The sequence below is a fragment of the Leucoraja erinacea genome, chromosome 20 (assembly GCF_028641065.1).
Source record: "Leucoraja erinacea ecotype New England chromosome 20, Leri_hhj_1, whole genome shotgun sequence".
Lineage (NCBI taxonomy): Eukaryota > Metazoa > Chordata > Chondrichthyes > Rajiformes > Rajidae > Leucoraja > Leucoraja erinaceus.
This window is the reverse complement of record NC_073396.1, coordinates 19,319,823-19,340,447: the sequence shown is the minus strand read 5'-3', so window position 1 is coordinate 19,340,447 and position 20,625 is coordinate 19,319,823. Positions and strand designations below refer to the sequence as shown.

The 20,625-nt window shown below is 43.3% G+C and overlaps 1 protein-coding gene across 3 annotated transcripts in view; it reads right to left on the bottom strand.

Annotated features, from left to right (window-relative positions):
- The window catches only part of xpo6 (exportin 6), an 86,725-nt gene that overhangs the window by 27,161 nt on the left and 38,939 nt on the right, over nt 1–20,625 (bottom strand). Inside the window, exons 6-13 of one of the 3 annotated variants that reach the window (XM_055651501.1) lie at nt 20,489–20,566; nt 12,219–12,672; nt 10,209–10,335; nt 9,964–10,073; nt 6,436–6,544; nt 4,582–4,668; nt 3,694–3,763; nt 740–899 (exon numbers count right to left, since the gene is read on the bottom strand). In XM_055651501.1, coding sequence (XP_055507476.1) covers nt 740–899; nt 3,694–3,763; nt 4,582–4,668; nt 6,436–6,544; nt 9,964–10,073; nt 10,209–10,335; nt 12,219–12,672; nt 20,489–20,566 — 1,195 coding nt within the window. Of the gene's footprint in view, nt 1–739; nt 900–3,693; nt 3,764–4,581; nt 4,675–6,435; nt 6,545–9,963; nt 10,074–10,208; nt 10,336–12,218; nt 12,673–20,488; nt 20,567–20,625 lie in introns of all 3 variants that reach the window. The other 2 variants (XM_055651500.1, XM_055651502.1) reach the window with 2 other exon arrangements.

Genomic DNA, 20,625 nt, shown 5'->3' with positions numbered 1-20,625 from the left:
CCTTGGCTTGTTTTATGTGGGGTGAGGGGGGGGGGTGTGCAAACTTTTCCCCCCAATCACTTACCTCGACAGAGATACGATTTCCCCCCGTATGGTATCTCTGTCCTCACTGCGTCCTAACACTGTGGATTTGTCGGCCTTTCCTGGAGACCGACAGGCGTTCTATGTCGCAGGAGTCTGCGGGACTTTAACATCGCGGAGCTTGCGATCCCTTTGCCGGGGATCGAAGCTCCAACCGCAGGGCCTGTGGACTTTAACATGGTGAAGCTTTGAGGTATGAAGAGGCCGACTGGGGAGCTCCATGCTGTGGAGTGTTTCAATCCCTCCAACGCGGGAGTTTCGATCACCCTGACGGGGGGCTTCGCTCGTCGGCTGCAGGGGCTCTGATCGCCCCGACCGCGGATGGTTTGACTGCCCTGACCGCAGGAGAACAAAGAGGAAGATTGAACTTTATTGCCTTCCATCCGTGAGGAATGCGGAATCCACTGTGATGGATTTTTATGATAACTTATGTGGTTTTGTGCCTTACACTGGCTGTATTGTAACTCAAATTTCACTGTACCTTGGTACAGGTGACAATAAACTGACCTTGAGACCTTGAAATTCTTACTAGCTGAGTATTTGCTAAGCATTATTTTTTTTCCAAATTTTCAGCAGCATTTAAAATGAAATAAACAGCACACAAGATCTCATTGATCCAGCAACTATTGAATCACGCAGCAATTTAAATAGGTCTTACCTTTCAACTACTCTGAGCGCATCATTAAACCTGCCAGCAAATACGTCCCCAATAAAATACTCTGCCAGGCGACCACTGGTCTGAAGGAGCGAGCTGAGATCACGCAAAGAGCAATGCAAACGGCGACAGTCATTCTCTGCTGTGATATTCAGTCTGTGAACTAAAGAACAATGCATCTGTGATGAAACACCAAGGTACATGTTAAACCATTGTGCATATAAACCAGTCCAAGTGAGGGGAAAGCCCTGCACCTTTGCCATCACTATAGCCAGTGCCGCAATGTGCAATATGCACTGTGATACCACCTCATTAACAACTAATCTCAATTGAAACCACTACCTGAGTCACCAGGTCTTTGTGAGGAGATATTGATGACATTCTCATCTCGCCAATACAACCATTCACACCCTTTGTTTCCCCCCCCCCACTTACTGGTGTAACCGATGATGGACTGTGGCAAGGTGTGCAGGCAAGCTGGATCCAAATTGGTGGTAGGAAGGCAAGGACAGTGGTAGAGATTGGAAGATACACAAAATGCTAGAGTAACTCAGTGGGTCAGGCATCTCTGGAGAAAATGAATAGGTGACGTTTGTGGGTTAAAACTCCATGTTCAGATGGTCAAGACTGGAAGTCTGTAACCAATGATGTGTCTCAAAGGTAGACACAAATTCTGGAGTAACTCATCTCTACATCTCTGGAGAGAAGAACCTGAAACGTCACCCATTCCTTCTCTCCAGAGATGCTGCCTGTCCCGCTGAGTTACTCTAGCATTTTGTGTCTACCTTCGATTTAAACCAGCATCCGCAGTTCTTTCCTAGACCAATGGTGTATCGCTGGGATCACTGCTAGGACCATTGTTTAACAAAATGACTTGGATGAGAATGTAGCCAGACAGATTAGCAAACTTATTGACACCACAAAAATGATTGGAGTAGATGACAACGAAGGAGGTTGTGAAAGGATAGACGGGACATAGATCAGTTTGAAAGTTGGGCAGATAATGCAATTTTGGGATGACAAATGCTAACAAGATATGCACAGCAAATTGTAGGGATCTCAGGAGTGCTGGTGTACTCGGGGGCCTTGGGTGTAAGCTCATAAATGCAGTTTTATAGCATAGAAACAGGACCTTTGGCCCAATTTGTCCGTGCTGACCAATTGGCCTGCTGGGCTAGTCACATAGTAATCTAAATCCTTCCCATCCGTATACCCAACCATCGTTTAAAATACATAATTGTGTTCATTTCTATAGCATCGCCTGGCAGCTCATTCCAGATATGGACTACCCTCCGAGTGAAATAATTGTTCCTGAGGTCCCTCTTAAATCTCTCCCCTCTCACCTTAAGCCAAATCCCTCTAATTTTAGAATTATCAATCCTGGCAAAAAGACAGAGTGGTCACTTTCTCCATGCCCCTCATGATCTTGTGTACCATAATAAGGTCACCTCCTACAATCCAAAGAAGAAAATCCCAGTCTATCCAACCTCTTGCTATAACAAGCCCGCACGCTCAGTTAACATCTTCTTCGGCACCCTTTCCCATTTAATGATGTTCTTCCTATAGCTGTGCAACCAAACCTGCACACACTATTCCAAGTCTGAGCTTGCCAACGACTACACAGGTAGATAGGGCAGTAATGAGGGCATTTGGCATGCTTGCCCCCGGGACACTGAGTATATTCCCGATCGCCCAATCTACCTCACTGCAGACCAGCATTTTTGTTACCTGCACTTTCTCTGTAACTGCAATACTATGTTCTGTACTGTGTCTTTTCTCTTTTTGCACTACCTGTTGCAGTCATGTATGGTTTGATACCACTCGTGTGGTATGCATTTCACTATCTCGGTACGTGCAACAATAATAATAAACCAAACCAAAATAAGAGTTGGGATGTCATGTTGCAGCTGTACCAAACTTTGATCAGGCTGTACTCGAGTACTGTGCACTGTTCTGGTCACCACACTACATGAAGGTGGGTGTAGCATCAGAGAAAATGCTGGCAAAGGTGGCTGTAGCCAAAAGGACAGATTGTAAATGCTAGGTTTATGCTCACAGGAATGTACAAGGCTGAGGTGTATAAAATGATGAGGGGTAGATAAGGTAGATAGCCAGAGTCTTTTTCACAATGCAAGAGTTTAAAACTAGAGGGTATAGGTTTCAAATAGATGGGGATAAATTTAAAGGTAATCTTAGGGGTGTGTTTTCACAAAGAGGGTGGTGGGAATATGAAAGCAGCTTCCAGAGGAGGTGGTAGAGATAGATACAATTACAATATTTAAAAATAGTTGGACTGTTACATGGATATGGAGTAGAGGTATACGGGTCTAATGCAGGAAATTAGATTGGTGTAGACAGGCACCATGCTTGGCATGGATGATTTGGGGAAAAGAGCCATTTTTGTGCTAAACAACTCCATGCCTTTGTCTCGAATGCTATTGTTGTGCTTATGTTGCATCGTCCCCTTAATCAGCGTAACTACAGCTAGTCTAAAAATCTACCAAAAACCGATGCAAGATTAGAACATTCTAAGAGTGCTTGCATTTCAACTTGTTTTATATTCACTTGCTCAAATTGTGGCACATTTAACATCACTTTTTAACAAGTCAGCTTCTTGCAACAATAAATAGAACAAAGAACCACAGGTGCTGGTCTGCAAAAAAAAGTGTTGGAGTAACTCAGTAGGTCAGGCAGCATCCCTGGAGAACATGGATAGGTGACTTTTCGGGTGAAGAAGCGTCCTGAACTGAAACGTCATCGATCCACGTTCTCCATGAACGTTGCCTGACCTGCTGAGTTTCTCCAGCATTTTGCCTCTTTCTTGCAGCATTAACATTTTAACAACATTTTATCATTCAAGTGATTACAAGGTTAAATATCTTCATATTTACAGATGTTTCTTACAAAAGCCAACATCAATGTTGTAGTTACATGTTAGCAGCAGTCCAGCCACTTACCTTGTCCAGTGGTTACAACAAACTGCTGCAAACCCAGGTAAACTTCAAGGTTATCCTGCAAGATGGGAAACTAGGGACAGAAAGCAAACAAGCAATGAAAGCAGCTCAACAATTTTAGTACAAGTACTGCCCATTCTTAATCTTATTACAGGGACTGTGGAGTGGCGAGTCAAGCGTCTTTCAACTCTGGGAAGTTAGTTTGATCCCTGTGACAATGATGGGGCAAGGAGATTGCCCGAACCAGTCAGCGCACATCACCAATGCATAGTTAAACCTAGGCCAGTTTCAATCCCCTGGGGGACCACGGCCCATTAGTCTAATAGATGATGCACAGGATGAAAAATGTTAACAATCATCAGACCCTGGGAACTTATCTAACTTTAGTTTGATTTAGAGATACAGCGTGGAAACAGGCCCTTTGAGGCCCACAAGAGACCACGCCACACACTAATTCATTTTTACACACTAGGGCCAATTTACAGAAGCCTATCAACCTGCAAACCTGCACGTTTTTGGAATGTGGGAGGGAACTCACATGGTCACAGGGAGAACGTGCAAACTCCACAGACAGCACCTACAGTCAGGATTGTAACCGGGTCTCTGGTACTGTGAGGCAGTGGCTCTATCCACTCACTGAGGTCCACAAAGGATTTGATGGGTAGGCACAAGAGCTGGAAAGTGGTGGCACAGCCAAGACATTAATGACTGCCAGTGCAGGCTTCAAGAACCATTGGTCTATTTCTGCTCTGGTTTACATCCTGTGGGGCTGTCCCAACCCGGAGGGTGTGGGAAGCGGAGTGGCTCTGTCCAGCTAGCACAGAGAGTACAGTGAAAAGGCGGCTAACATTGGGTTGGTGTGTTAGGGCAATATTCCGCAATGCTACTTACGATTGTAGAAAAGGCGTGGGACGGGAGAAGCTCCATCACTTTGGCCACCACCTCCAAGCTCTGCCGCAGGTAGCGCTGCCACTCAGTCTGTTGCTGCAAGCAAAGGGGAAAGCTGCTGAACTTCCTCAGACCCCGCAGGCAGCCTCAATGGGGGCGGGAGCTTCATGAGCAAAATAGCTCCCTCATTTCCTGCCACAGTGACTACATTAAGCATACTGCTGACTCTTGTATACTAATCAGGAAACGCACTGTAGAATTCAACTGAACAAAAAAAGACAAGGTGCTGGAGTAACTCAGCAGGTCAGGCAAACATGCATCGACATCGTTTTGTGTCGGGGTCCTTCTTTAAATCAGAAACGTCATCTATCCATGTTCTTCAAAGACACTGCGTGACCCGCTGTTACTCCAGCACGGTTTGTTTTTTGTAAACTAGCATCTGCAGTTCCTTGTGCCTGCATTCTACTAACCAAGCCTACTGTTGTTCATGTGGCTGCAAGTCCTATTTTCTGGAAGGAATTAAGAATGACACAGGCAAGAGTGTTGCAATATTAAGTCACCGTGCAGATCTTTCGTGACACAGTTCAATGCCTTCAGAATTGCTGCTAAACTCTTTGCTGGCCAAAATCATCCGACAGGTAGTGTGTGCAGGGCTCACTTTTTAGTGGAATCACTAGCCCCAATCTCTGATCCACATTACTACGCTTAAAGGCTTAATTTATTACTGCCACAGGCATCAAATATCTTGGAATGCAAATCTGCTGCCACACCTTTTACGTTTAACTACTGCAACTCCAGCAGGACCCAACTTGACTCTGTAGTAATAGTTCCCGAACCCAGAAAACAAATACTCAGGGATGGCTACATTCAGCTAGCACCTAAACCCTGGAGCAGCACTAGGTAAGACAGCTCCTCAAGCCTGTTGGAGCAGCTAAATACAGTACTAGCCATTTCCTTCCTTGGCTTCTGAATAGTCCTTAAATAAGCCGATTCACATGTACCCCATGATGGGCATTGGACTTTGTCTATGGAACTGAAGCACTGCAAGGCTGAGAACTATATTCCACACTCTGTATCTTTCCCTTTTCTCTACTTGTTGTTCTTGACTTCATTGTATTTCTGTATAGTATTATCTGATATAACATGCAAAATAGCTATTTTCACTATACCTTGGGGGCACATGTGACAACAACAAACCTAAACGTGGAAGAAGCTGAACTCACACACCAGAATGCTAGCAGTCCCATTGGTGTGTGTGTGTGTGTGTGTGTGTGTGTGTGTGTGTGTGTGTGTGTGTGTGTGTGTGTGTGTGTGTGTGTGTGTGTGTGTGTGTGTGTGTGTGTGTGTGTGTAAGTTTCGGGTTGGATACAAAGGAAGAGAGAAGGACAGAGGGACGAGCTGTGTCAAAATGAACTTTAACAAGATGCTGGCCAGGTTACACAAGCATACATAGATTAAAAACCACCCCAGTACAGACTGTACATCCATCTTCCTGCATAGATTGGCAGTGGATGGATGGAAAGCTGCTTATAAAATAAACTTTTTTTCTTTGAGAAACTTTCCATATTAGGAGACACAATAAATTGCAGATGTTAGAATCTGGTGTAAAACAAAGTACTAGAGGAGCTCAGCAGGTGAGGCAGTGTCCGTGGAGGAGATGAACAGAAAACGTTTTGGGTCAGGACCATTCTCTCCACAAATGCTGCTGACCCACTGTGCTCCTCCAGCACTTTGTGTTTTGCTAGATTAGGTCTTGTTTCTTTCACAAGAACAACTTGCTGAACAACTGCTGGAACAGTTGACCAACACTTGAACAGCTGAACAACACTGCGCACCATGGTTCACCAGTTTACTCACATCATCATCCAGTGTCTCATCATCAAGTTCTTCAAGCTGTGCTTGGTTGTAGCGGAACTGTACGCGATGCAAGACCTCAGTCAGCAACATGACCAATGCACCTTTGTACCTGTGAAAAGAAGCAGCAGACAGTGACTTGCAAGGCAATAAAGTCTGGCACTCAGTAAATTTACGGCAGGAAGCCTGGTGGCTGCCATCACTGCACATCAAGTTTGACTTTCACTAGCTCTGCCTACTTGTCCTGTAACAGTAACCTGCTCTTAGTGGAGATTCACTGCTACGGAAATGCCAAAATCTACCCCTCAGCAATGGACTTTCTAGAAGTGTCTTTATTTTTAGTGTTACTCACTGTCGATCAGTTGGTCTCCAGGTTCAGAAAGAAAACAGAATGAAGTCATGAGATATAACACTGTTGCCAGAACAAGACTCAGGACCTGGGTCCATGCATGGTTTCTGGCTGCAGTAGGCGCCACTACTCAAAGGACATTGTGTCCCCTGCACACAAGAACATTTGGTTTTCGTTCTGATTTATTATTATCACGTGCAGAGATAGTTTTTGTTTGCATGCTAAACAATTAATCAGATTATACTATAATTTGTAGAGATTGTACAACCAACCCAAATACAAGTACAAGGAGAAAAACATCAGAGTGCAGAATATAGTTTCACAACATTGGAACGTAACATTACAGTACCAGAGAACAGGCCGTTCAATACACCATCAACCACTGATCACGTTTTTACATTTGTCCATAACTCCTACCACTCCCCAATACATTAGGCATGATTTAGAATTAACCAACCAACATGTCTTAGGGATGAAACCAGAGTCACAGGGAAGTGTAAACTCCACACAGACAGTACCCAAGGTCAGGGTTGAACCTGCTTCTCCGATACAGAGGTTGTGGCTCTACTCACTGTGCCATATAAAACCTCAGGCCCTTTTATCAGTGCAGTCTCAACTACATAAACAAGGGAGCAGCTGTGAGCAATAAACTAATACATTCTGGAACAAAATGTTTCATAAATGTTTGAATAAAAGAAACGAATAATTCTGAGGATTAATGACTGTCGTGTTCAGCGTAGCCTCGATATTCCCCCGAGAGCTCTGACAAGCAGATACAACATGCTTGCCAGGAGTTCCACACTATGCAACAACTCACTACAGTGGAATGTAGCTGCAAGAGGAAGAAGTGTCGGCAAGTCATCTCTTACTCATAACACTTGCACAGCAATTTACAAAGCAGAACAACTACATTCACTGGCTACAAAATAAGGGACTGCAAACGGCAGCCGCTCTGGACTTTACTGTCACTGAAATCCCAAGAAGCACTATTTTCAGTTCCACACAACTCATAACAACAGAGAAGTCATGCTGTGGTCTTTTGCAGAAATTATTTCTTGTTTTATCTATCTTTGTCAAGAATTGCATAGAATAGTGGTTTTAGTGTTACAGATACCCAGCTTGCCAAGTGTGTCAGAAATACCCGGGTTCCCCAGGCTGCTGGGTGTTTCTGATATCCTCCTGTGCCTCAGACCACTTCATTAACCTCTCACCTCCAGCAGGCACTGCAATGGGTTCAGGAAAGTGCCGTTAAATACCCCGGGGCAGTGAGAGCACAGCAAGGGCCCTGCTCTTCAAATCGACCGCTCTGCCCATTTTACTGCAGCTCTGAAGGCGAGAAGGTTTGCTCCACATTAAATCTTTGCATTTTTTAAACAAAACCAATGCTTCTCCGCCGACAAATTTCTCCTCTCCCATTTGTGTGAGAGAGATGGGAGAATATGTTCCATTTCATCGAACAAGTAACTTTAACAGTTCATATGAAGAAGGGGCCCAAACTAAAACTTTCATGGTTGCTGTTTGACCCACTGAGTTCCACCAGCACTCTTCGATTTGCTCAATATTCCAGCATCTGCAGTTCTTTGTGTCTACATGCACTTGATGTACATTCAAAAATACACTTTTCAAATAGAGTCGGGAGTTTTTCCACATGGGACCAGGGTGGCTGCCCTCGAGTAACCCGAGATATAGTTGCAAATTCACCTCTAAAAAAAAACCTCACTTTCTTTCTATCTGCCAGCTCCACGACTGCCCACAAATATTCCTCCAATCCCAGTTGCTGCTTTTCAGGAATATGCAGGCTCGGATCATGAAGTCAGGAGTCACGAGGCTGCTGTGCCTACAGAGCCTGAGATCCAGTAAGCAGGAAACTTCTGTTCCAACCCGCCTCTCTTCCTACTATACTCAGCCTGGAGAAGGGTTCGTCCCAAAACGTCACTTATCCATGTTCTTCAGAGATGCTGCCTGACCAGCCTGACCTGCTAAGTAACTCCAGCACTTTGTGGGTTTTTTTGTAAACCATCATCTGCAGTTAATGAGGCATCAGCAAAACACTTGGTGCGACTCAAGCAGAGTTTCTGGTTAACAAGGTGCATGTAGAACCTACATTCTACAAATAATAACAAGCAACATGTTTCCTGGATCGCTGCTATTGTTGGCATGGGAAGAGAAGGCACATGGAATTCCCACCGGGCAGAAGATGCCTGCAGTTATGTAGCAGCTGGCAAATCCATCCTTCACGTCTTCCAAACGCTTGTTTGTATGTATGGAACCATATACCAGAGAGATAATGAACAGTAAAAGGCTAAAGGCTATAGACAGCATAGGCTTGAAGCAATTCTGGGTTTGTGGTTCTGGAATTACAGGAAATCATGTTCACTTCAGCTCTGCAAACCTGTCCCAATCCAGATCTAGCCCAGTGTTTACTTATATCCTTTGCATTTCCCAGCCTAGCTCTACATCAGTCACCAACACACACACACAGCTGTCGAAGAAGACGGCAGTGAAACCCAGACTGAACCTGTCCCTCTCCCCAATATAAAACATCTTAACAGAAGGTCAGCAGTGACCACATTCAGCTGATTTGACAATGTATCACGTGCTCACCTATCATGGAGCAAGGGTAATTGTGGATGCACAAGAAGCCAGAATTAGAAGAACACAGACCTGAAGATTGCAGAAGTTAGAGACAAGGAGGGGTTACATCATAGTGGATGTTGATTAAAACAAACACTTAAAACTACATCATTAGAGATTATAAATAAAACATTTTCCAATCGGACGATTCAGATATATTTGCATTCTATCAACTATTAGTGATAAAAATTGTGATATTCTTTCACACAATAAGAACAAAGAAACTGTACAGGTCTGGCCCTAGCCAAATGCTCCTAATTCAGTCACACTGGCAACGCAGGCGATTGCCATTTCCAGCCATCGTTACATAGAAACTACTACCAAGTTTTTTTTTTTATTCAACAAATACAAATCAAGATACCTTTGAGTATTCATGCAGAAAATAAAAAGGTTGAGAAAGAAGCCCAACGAGGAGGGAGGCAGTTTCACAAAAGTCACCACCACAGGTTGCTAAACCACTGGACAATTGTATAGGAATGCCATCTTGCCTAACGCACAGATCTCTGGCGATGCAGAAGCTGCAGGAGTACTAGAAAGCAGCAGCTGACCTGTTGAGCACCTCATCCCGATCAGCCAGCCGGCTCTTGATTTTACTGGTCAGGTAATCCAGGAATATCGTCCAGATATCAAGGCAAGAGAAATAACCCTCGTGACTAGGCTGGAAAAAAAACAGCAGAAAATATCTTTGTTGCCTCTACAAACGAGTTAGGTAACAAACAGAAGGCCATGAAACTGGCGCCACAGTGCTGCCACTGGAGAGGGCAGTGAGATTGGAGCACGAGAGCCGTCTCACCTGATGAAAGGTGTACTTGAAGAGAAGGCCGAGGAACTCTACCACTGGGAACTGCGAGTTGGACTCGATCCTCCGCAGATGCACGCTGACAAACAGGCGCAGGAAGTCCGTGAACTTCTCCACATAGCTACACGGGAAATGATGAGAGAGATTCAACAAGATGGTAAACAGAGACCACGACAAATTCTTCAATAACTCAGAATATGTTTTGGAGGGAGCTGCAACGTTATTGCTACTAATTATGGGTTGTTTACATTATAATGAATAAAGTCCTGCAACTATAAACTGCTGAAACTGAATCCCAGTATGATTCTGCATTGAAGGTGGACATTTAACCCTTCAAGTTCATACTAACTCCATGGCAATGCAATCATAGCTTGTCCCACTCCCCCAGTCCTGCATCTCTTTCCTTTCAGAAAACTCAACCATTTCCACTTTGAACCTTATAATTGAATTTGCTTTCACTCCCACCCTAGCCAGACCCCAAGGATAAGGAGGAATCTGTGGATCTGTGGAATTCATTGCCACAAAAGTCAGTGGGGACCAAGTCATTGGGTATTTTAAAGCGGAGATTGATAGGTTGTTGATCAGTAAGGGCGTCAAAGGTTACAGTGTGGAGGCAGGACAATGGGGTTAAGAGGGAAAATAGATTAGGCCTGATCGAATGGTGGAGCAGACTTAATGGGCCAAATGACCTAATTCTGTTCCTATGTCTTATGGTCTAACCACCCAGTGTGCTCATAAATTAATGTTCTAACCCTGTCCAGCCAGTTTGAATGAACAGTGTCCCCCGATCTTGTGCCCTCGTAACCCTTGCAAAAGTGCACCCTCTGGTTAATATTGCCTTTTCTCATTTTTCCTACTAAAATGCAACACCTCCCATCACTCAAAATTAAGCATTCACCATTGATATTACCAGTCTGTCTCTATCTCTTGAAGCCCTTTCCTTCAAGATTTTGTTCCGTTTAGCAAAGGTCATTATAAAAAAGCAATAGTCCTAACACCGACCACCAGGGAAATCACTGTACACTTTCCTTCCGTCTTAAAACAATATTTCACATTTACATTCAAACCAATGCAGGAAATATTTAGCAGGGTCAAGCAGTACCCGTGGAGAGCAAAATTAAGTTAATGTTTCAAGTTGACAAACTCATTGAACATTTCAGTCGGTTTCCCCACGACTCTTCATGTGGATATACAGACAATTGAGGGATATAGATCACATGCAGGCAGGGTAGATTAGATTATGTTGGCATCATGTCTGGCATAGACATTGTGAGCTGAAAGACTTGTTCTTATGCTGTACTGTTCCATCTATTGGGCCAATTGTCTTTCCATGCCTTTATTCCATGGCTTTCCAAATTGACGCAAAGTCAATTAGACACCACTTTATTAAATATCAACATGTACTGCCTGAGCTACTCTCATCAATCCACTTGTTACTTCATCAAGAAACTCTATTGTTAATTACACACTTGCCTTTAACACATCCACACTGACCTTCTCTAATCAATCCACACCTAACCAACTGACTGTTTCTAGAACCTTCCCCACAACTGCAGCTACAATTGGCCTGTTGGCTTATCTCGAAGCCCTTTTTTGACTGCAGGTATAACATCCGTGGCAGTAGAGCTGCTGTCTCACAGCACCAGAGACCTGGGTTTGATCCTGACCTCTGGTGATGTGTGTGTGGAGTTTGCATTCTCTCCCTGTAACTGCATGGGTTTCTTCTGGGTGCTCTGGTTTCCTCCCACATCCCAAAGATGACCTCTATAAACTGCCCCTAGTGGGTAGGGAGTGGATGAGGAAGTGGGATAACATAGAACTACTATGAACGGGTAATCGATGGTCGGCTAAGAATACAAGGATGGCCTACACAAATTTAAGCAAAGTTTGAATCTTGTGCACACGGGTCACACAAATCCCACACACTGGTTGCTTACCCTGCAGCCAATCCATATTCTTAAATTCCAAGAACTGAAACTATATGATGCTCACTACATAGCTTACCTTTCCTCCAGCTCTTCTAAACGACTCTTTATGGAGTGTGCATTGTTCTCTTTGGTGATTTTCTGCAGCAAGTAGAAGGTCTGCTGGAACATGCGCAGCAGATACTCCTCAAACTCCACAGGGACACAGTTCTTCGACATGAGTTCATTAATACAAGACATGGCCAGCACACCCAGCTTGCCTCGCTCTGGCATCAGGTTGTTGTTGTGACCATTTCCATTCACAGCAACTAACTTCTTGGCACGGGTGTCACAGCCAAAACGAGCAAAATGGAAGATGGTGGTGAGGAGCGTAGGGGTGATGCTGGTGGAGAGTGGGATCCAGCTGAAGAGATGAGTGAGACAGTCCAGAGCCAGAGAACAAACTTGTTCACTCTCTGGGTCCAAGATTGGAATTGGCTGGTTTAATAATTTGGCAGCTAGGGGAGCCTGCAATAGGCTGCTAAGTAAATCACCTAACAGAAAAGAAAACCATTAGTCTTGCACAGTTCAGGATCATTGATATGCTCAGCAAAATGCACAAAAGTAGATACTAGTGTTGCTACACACTAGTGCACATTGTGAAGACTTCACAAATATTGTAACTCAATACACGCCATCCCAGGTTCCAAAAGCCCAGATTATTTGCACCTCAACATACAATTGAGCTCCCATAATAGTGAACATTGAGACAGTAACAAAGGTATGTACACTCAGCAGAACTAGTTTCCCCACTCTCTCCACTTTCAGTAATTGTTTCTTCTTGTAGACATGCGTCAACTGAAGAACATCCAATAGTCCATAAAATCTGCCAGTGTGGCACCACCAAAGCTGGTGATTTGGGCACATGGGTGATTTGTGTGTATTTTATGACTTATGGACGTTTATAAAGCAGAATCTGTTCGTTACCCAGGGATGGATTGTAAACATTTTGGTTCTAACAACTGCTTTATAGATTTGGCAAGAATGGCCATTTTATTTTATGTTTCAAATAAAAATCTAATCCAAATTCCTTGGAAATGAGCAGCATTTGAATGATGGATAAATCTGGAATACAGCCACTGATATTATTACAGGTCTTATCAATTGGATATGATTTTGCTAGCACCAGAACACCCCCCTTCAGTTGTAGATGGTCTCGAAATGCTTCAATTTCACAATTACAGCACATGGAAACGATTGGTCCAAGATTCATATTTCTAATTTGGTGCGAATCCCAAACATATTGTGATTTTGGATATCCAAACTGGAGTAAACATCAACTCTATGAATGATACACATCCAGTTTCCCAACAAACACATGGTTTAATCAATTCATTTGAGGACAAAGAATGCCTGAAACAAAATTCTGAAGTGGCACAATAACCTTTGTGAATTGAATCTTAGTCACTGAATGCACTGCTTTTCATTTTTTGATTATTATTTGACTTATTGTAGGGAGCACCTCAGTTATTTGGGCTAACGGATTCTATCAGTGATATTTCCTGTTACAAAAACCATTGGAAAGTAGTAGACACACAATGGATTCTTCAGCAGCTAACAGACTACAGCAAAACTGATAATCCGGCTTTGCATCTTTGGTGGTGCCTGACTGGCTGACTTTATGGACTGTTGGATGCTATTCAAATATTATTTTCCCAGCACACTGGACATTAGATTATTATAATGTCAGAGTATAATAATAAATTCTCCGTTGAACTTGGAGAGACCCAGGGCAAGCACGAATCTCAGCAAGTTGCACAGAGATGGTGAGCTGGATACTGAGACATCGGAATTTGCATGTTTTACTGCACGTTACTCCACATTGAAGGACAGCACCAACAATTTAACATGGTATAATCATTAGATAACCCCCACTGACAGTAATCGTGAAGCTGATTATGTGAAATAAAGGTACCTATTTATGGCGAGAGATTGAAGAACAAAAAAGTTACAGGGGCATCAAACAAGGGTATGGTTTGGTGAAACCTATAAGGCAATTTGCACAGCATTCCTCAACAATACTCAGTTGGTGCCTCTTCTACCAACTGTCTGACATTAATCTCAACAATAATTTAATTAACTATTCAATTGGAAAACATATGGAGAGCCTCGAACTTGGCATTGAGTGAATATTCTCTGCAAGACCAAACAGGCCATGTCTTGTATTCCACTGCCACAGCCCGATTCCAGCTGATACTGAGATGGGAAGGCTTTCTGATTTGAACAGAGGAAAATGGTACATTATGTTTTATTTCAAAATTGACTTTAGTATAAAAGAGAAGAAATCATACTGCTATTATATAGTATTTTCTTTAGAATTTAGAGATATAGTGGAAACAGACCCTTCGGTCCACCGAGCCGCGCTGACCAGCAGTGACCCCATTCACTAGAACTATCCTACACACTAAGGACAATTTACCGAAGCCAATTAACCTACAAACCTGTACACATTTGGAATGTGGGAGGAAACCGGAGCACTCAAAGACAACCCACATGGTCACAGGGAGAACGTACAAACTCTGTAAAGACAGCACCCATAACCAGGATCAAACCCAGGTCTCTGGCCCTGTAAGGCAGCAATTCTACTGCTGCACCACTGTGCCGCCTGTAATTTTCACAAGACCATTTTCAGAACTCTACAATATGATCTCCTTTGCTAAAGAAGGGGATACCTGCCTTTCAGAGTGTGGTATAGTTCTCTAAACACATTCCTGGGCTATGAAGACTGCCCAATGAGGAGAGATGACTGATCAATACTTCCAAAAGTATAGAAATTGAACAGCTATCTCATCAAAACAAAAGTCTTAAGGGGACTAACAGGGCAAAATCCGTGGAGGAAGTGCAGGATGGAAGGGTCTATATCCAAGAACAATTTGTGGCCAACCATTTAGTACAGAGGTTAAATAGATTTATGGGTGTTAAAGAAACACAGGAATGTGGGGGTAGGGCAAGATGGAGTTGAGATGGTGTCATGGAATGAATGAATAGACCCACAGGGCCCAGCAGTCCGTTCCAGATCTGCTCCTGGAACGCTCGCTAGAGTCTTTTACCAGCTTTTAATTAGAAAACAGTAAATATGTTGGACAGAGTCAACATGGATTAATGACAAGGAAATCATGTTTGGCAAATATGTTAAGAATTTGAGGTTTAAGACTAAGGTTAAAGGAAAGAGTGATACTGTATCTTTGGACTGTGAGGGCTTTAATATGCCCTCACAACAATCAATTAATCTGTAAACAAAGGAAGAGTGGGCTGTTTTTGTACTGGAGGTTGTAGGTAGCATGATGCCACAGGGAGCAGTTGTTCCAAATCTACATCAACGATATTGAGATAACCAAGTATAACACAGATTTTCTGATGATCCAAAGCAGAGTGGCAGTGTGTCATGAAGTTTGCAAAGATTTCAAGGTGCCATGGCCAAGTGAATGAGCAAGGACAGAGCAGACAGTAGGGTGTAGAACAACGTGGTCATCCACTTTTTAGGAAAGGCAAAGTATTTTCTAAGTAGTTTAAAGATGGTGTTTAAAAGGGTCTGGGTGTCTCTGTACACTAATCACCGGAAGTTAACCAGCAAGTGCAGCAAGCAACAGGGCGACAAATGGCATGTTGGCCTTTTCTGCAAGAGAATTAGACTACAAGATGTTGTAATTGCAACTACATGGGGGGGGGGGGTCTGATGAGATCACACCTTGATCACATACAGGCCCAGCTACCCTACCCAAGGGATCATTGACTTGTGACAGAGGGAGAGCAACCAAATCTCACCAGACTAATTCCCATGATGGTGGAGTTTGTGCTGTGGGACAGAGTATAAGAACAAGGAATATACTCGGAATTTGAAAATTGAGTATATTCTCAAATTAAGAGGTCAACTATTGAGGATAGCTGAGAACGTGAGGAATTACTGACCAATGAGGGTTGTGAAGAATCAGGCTGCTGAGCACATGAAATCGAAGGAAATTAGGTTAGTCCAGGAAGTGGCACGCGGTTAAAAAAAACAATCAATGGCCTTATTAAATATGGAGCAAGTATAAATGGCCAACTTTGGCTTCTATTTCTCATGCACACATTTAAATGCTTCAACCAGTTTACAACAGAGTATGTAAAATGATGAGAGGCATAGATAGCGTAAACAGTCAGAACCCTTTTCCACAGGGTAGAAAAGTCAAATACTGGAGACATAGTTTTAAGATGAGAGGGGCTAAGTGTAAAGGAGATGAGTAGGGCAAGACAGAGGTTGGTAAGTGCCGCAAACACATTGCTGGGGTCAGTGTTGGAGGCAAATACAATAGTGACTTTTGGATAGGCATATGGATATGCTGGGAATGGAGGGATTTGATTTATCTGCAGGGAGTTTTGGTCTTGGCATCATGTTCATCCCAGACATTATGAGACAAAGGGCCTGTTCTTTGATCTATGTGGTAAATGATCCTTGCTACTGTGATCAGAGGCAGTCGGAACAACAGTTGGAGGAGTCAGGATCACTGGTCTAGTCAGTGAAGGTGAAAATGAATGTTTGGCCTCAAATTTCTGAGGAACCATCATACACTACAACTCTCAGCCGAGCTGAGGATCTGTAAATTGATAGAAACAAGGAACTGCCGATACTGCTTTACAAAAAAGACAAAGTGCTGGAGCAACTCAGCAGGTTATGGAGATCATGGATGGATGACGTTTTGGGTCAGGACACTAACCCAAAACGTCTCCTATGTATGTTTCCCAGAGAAACTGCCTGGCCCGCTGAGTTACTCCAGCAGTTTGTGCTTTAACTACAAGTTGTTGTTTATAACTTGGAAGTAGTTTAAGTAATTTGTATACTGAATCAGCACGGATATCTGTAGAAGGTAATCATTGAACTATTTATTTTAAACTCCCAAAATGAAAACAGAATACTGGAAATATTCAGCAATCAGACTGAATCTGTGAAGGTATAAATAAAATTATTGTTTTAAGATCAAGGGCTTTACATCAGAATTGGAAAAATTAGATAAACAAGGGGGGGTTTCAATTACTGAGAAAGGCAAATAGTGGACAGAACAAAAAGGAAGTATCTGTGATAAGAGTGGAGCCCAGGAGAAACCAGATAACAGCTGATGTGCTGTCTTCTGAGGTAGGGCGATGAAGGCTCATTAATCATAGCTGGTCTCTGAAGGTGGTATAGACGGATGGAGATAAATGAGAACAGAAAAAGCAAAGCGGGAACCATGAGAGGCAGAACACAGTAATTGCTGGGAGTCTGGCATAAAAGAGAATGCCTGAAATGCTTGATTGATCAACAGCATTAGGGAGAGAGTAAAAATGAGATCATTACAAGTTAATGACCTTGCATCAGAACTGATAAAACCTGAAAGGCTGCTTAGCTGAACATTTTTAAATCAGTGCAGGGAACCCTCACTTTATGGCAGTTCGGGTAACAGAAATTCACCGGTACAGAATTCACCACCAAAAATATCTCAGAAGATGAGATGCTCTTCCTTAAGTTTCTATTAAACTCTGTTAGAACAAGAATTATTAGTCTGAAGAAGGGTTTCGGCCCAAAACGTTGTCCATTTCCTTCGCTCCATAGATGCTGCCGCACCCGCTGAGTTTCTCCAGCAATTTTGTCTACTTAAGAATTATTAAAAACGTACTTAACACAGAATAAAACTACAAGATGTTGTGTCACAATGAGAACAGCGTCCTCAGTACATGAAACAGAGACAGTTGGTCTAGAGGTTCAGCAAGCAATTACTGAAGTGAATGGAATGACAGACTTGACTGCAAAGAATATAGAGTATGGTTAAAAAAAAAGGACATTTTGATATAACTTTATGGAGCAAGACTGATGCTGGAGTACACCAATTTCAGTGTATCACTAAAGGATCTAGGATTTTAAGGTTCAGTGGGTCACCTGCTTGATCCCAGGATGAAATTAATGACCCTTGAAGTAGTGGTGCAGGTTGGGTCTACGCACTGGAATAAGAGGCAATCTCATTCGGAATGAGTAATTATAGCTGACAATGCTACTGTGCTGGTAACTGGCATGAACACATACCCATGCTGGCTGGGAACTCGGCTGTGATTCTGCCCTCTGTGGGCACTGCAATGCAATGGCAATGAAACAGTTACAGTTCTCATTGTGGCATGGCTCAGTACAGAGGGACAGACTGAGACAGGCTGAGAGAGCTGGGTAAGTATTGCAGATATTCAGTGTTGTGATCCAGGCTCAGGTCTGCTTTCTAGACAGCACGAGGAAATGCTATCTCGGTCAAGTCTGGTGCAGGTCATTGCTGGGCTTAAGCAAAGATAGCTCCATGCTGACGGACTGCCCAGATCTCACGTCTCTTATCAACTCCTGCTGGGTTCAATGGGAGCTGCCATCTCCTCAGCCTCTGTTCAGCTCCCCCCCCCCCCCCCGGGCCAGAGATTTCTCCACTGTACAAGCTCAGTGGTGACTGCAGACTGTGCATCTGTAGATGACGGGGCCCAGAGACCATAATGAAGCAACACACTGCAGGGTAGTACTGATCCATGCACCAGGGCACAGGATAAAGGGGGGGGGGGAAATAAATAATCAAAAATTGGTAGGGTGAAATGCCGAGAGGATATTTTCTCTCACGAGGTCATCTACAATTAGGGAACAGTTTCTGAACTATGTGACGCATACACATCAAAAAAGAGTGAGATTTTAAATATATATCAAAGGGATCATAAATCTTTAACTCACCGTCCCAGAGAGTTGAGGAGGCGGTCACTATATATATATATTCAAAGCTGAAATTGACTGACATAAACTACAAGGTACGGGGGAAGAGCAGGAAAGTGTTGTGGCGGCCAAGATCAGCCGTGATGTTACAGAGGGTCGAGCGGCTGAATGGCCTGCTCCTGTTTCTTATGCACATCCCGAGCTGAGTAAGTGACCAAAGACAGAAATGGAGAATTAGTGACAGGGAACAGTTAGCTTGGGTTACCCGTGTGAAAATGGAGGTGGTCTTTAACGCTGCCACCCAGTTCACGTCTGGCTTCTCTGATGTACATCACCAAATGCACTACACTAAAGTAGAAGTGCAAGTAAATCACCGATTCACCTGCTGGATGGTGGGAGGAGATGGGATTTGAAGGAGACACTGGATGTGAAGAGGAGTGGTTGCTAATGGAGATGGAAGAGTGAAGCAGGGAGTCAGAGAATGCCAAAAACCAGCTTCAATCTCTCACCTCCCCTTCTCATGGCACCTTCCCACACAAGTGTAGATGCAGAACCTGGCCTTTCACCATGTCCTGTGCCTCCGTTTAGTGACCCACATACTCTTTTGGACAGAGCAATGACTCATCCACTTAATTACTGCATTCAGAGCTCACTGCTTCGTCTTCTCTTCCGGTTGCGGATTGGATGAACACCTACAGAACTCTTTCATTCACCGTGTGACTTTGAGCCTCCGTTACCCATCACCAAGTCTCCATCCCACTGTCATTTTGACCTGTCTTTGATCTCTTGCAGTGTTCCAGAGGTTTAAGCATGTTCAAGAAACATTGCACATCTTCAATTTAACACAGATTACAACAGTTTCCGATAACCAGTGTTTGCCTGTCAGAATGGGCCATTTCTGATACAAGGTAGTTACTTGCAATGTGAGCTCCATTTTAAACTCTTCACCAATGTTGCTGCCCAGCATTCTCTTCAGATTTCTAGCAATTACTGTGTTCTCCCTCAGTTCCTGCAATGATTTTCCTTTCTTTATTCTTTTTCCTTTCATCTCCCTATATGTGTGCCTATCCACCCTATCACAAACACTTTGCTCTTGCCACACCTCCTCCTCTACAATTTAAAAATAATCTGATGTCCTCATTCCAATGAAAAGTCTGAAACATGGACCATTTCTCTCTCCACACATGCTGTTTGTCCCGCTGAATATTTCCACCATTTTCTGTTTATATTTCAGATTTCAAACTCCTGCAGTTTATATCTGATTTTAGTTAATGCTCCTGGTTAGTAGTCTTGCTTTAAATCCCAAAGTTAAGGGTTGGAAAAGTTAGTAAAACTCAGTTTCTTTGAGACAATAAGTCTTGCGCAATACACAATATGACAAAGTAATTATGCATTCCGAGCTTACTACAGTGTAACCTTTTTAACTTTCCCTCTGCTTGCTATACACCTCAAACTTATATTTGAGAAAGAGTATATCCCATGTGTTCATTCCTCAGAAACACCATCCCAACTTCAGAACACATGGTTGGCAGCAAGATGGGCATGTTTAATGAGAAATACCTCCTGTGCTCAGACTGACTGGTCATGGCCAAGTGACAAGCATTACAACCAATAGTAAAACCTACCACTATTTCCTGACGTTGGGGAGGGAGGTGGAGTAGCAGCCGTAACACTGTTTTTATCCCAAATGGTCTCTAAAATACCTGCAAAGAAAAATAATATTGAGAAATTCTAACCCTTGCATGTAGAGTTCACTCATGAA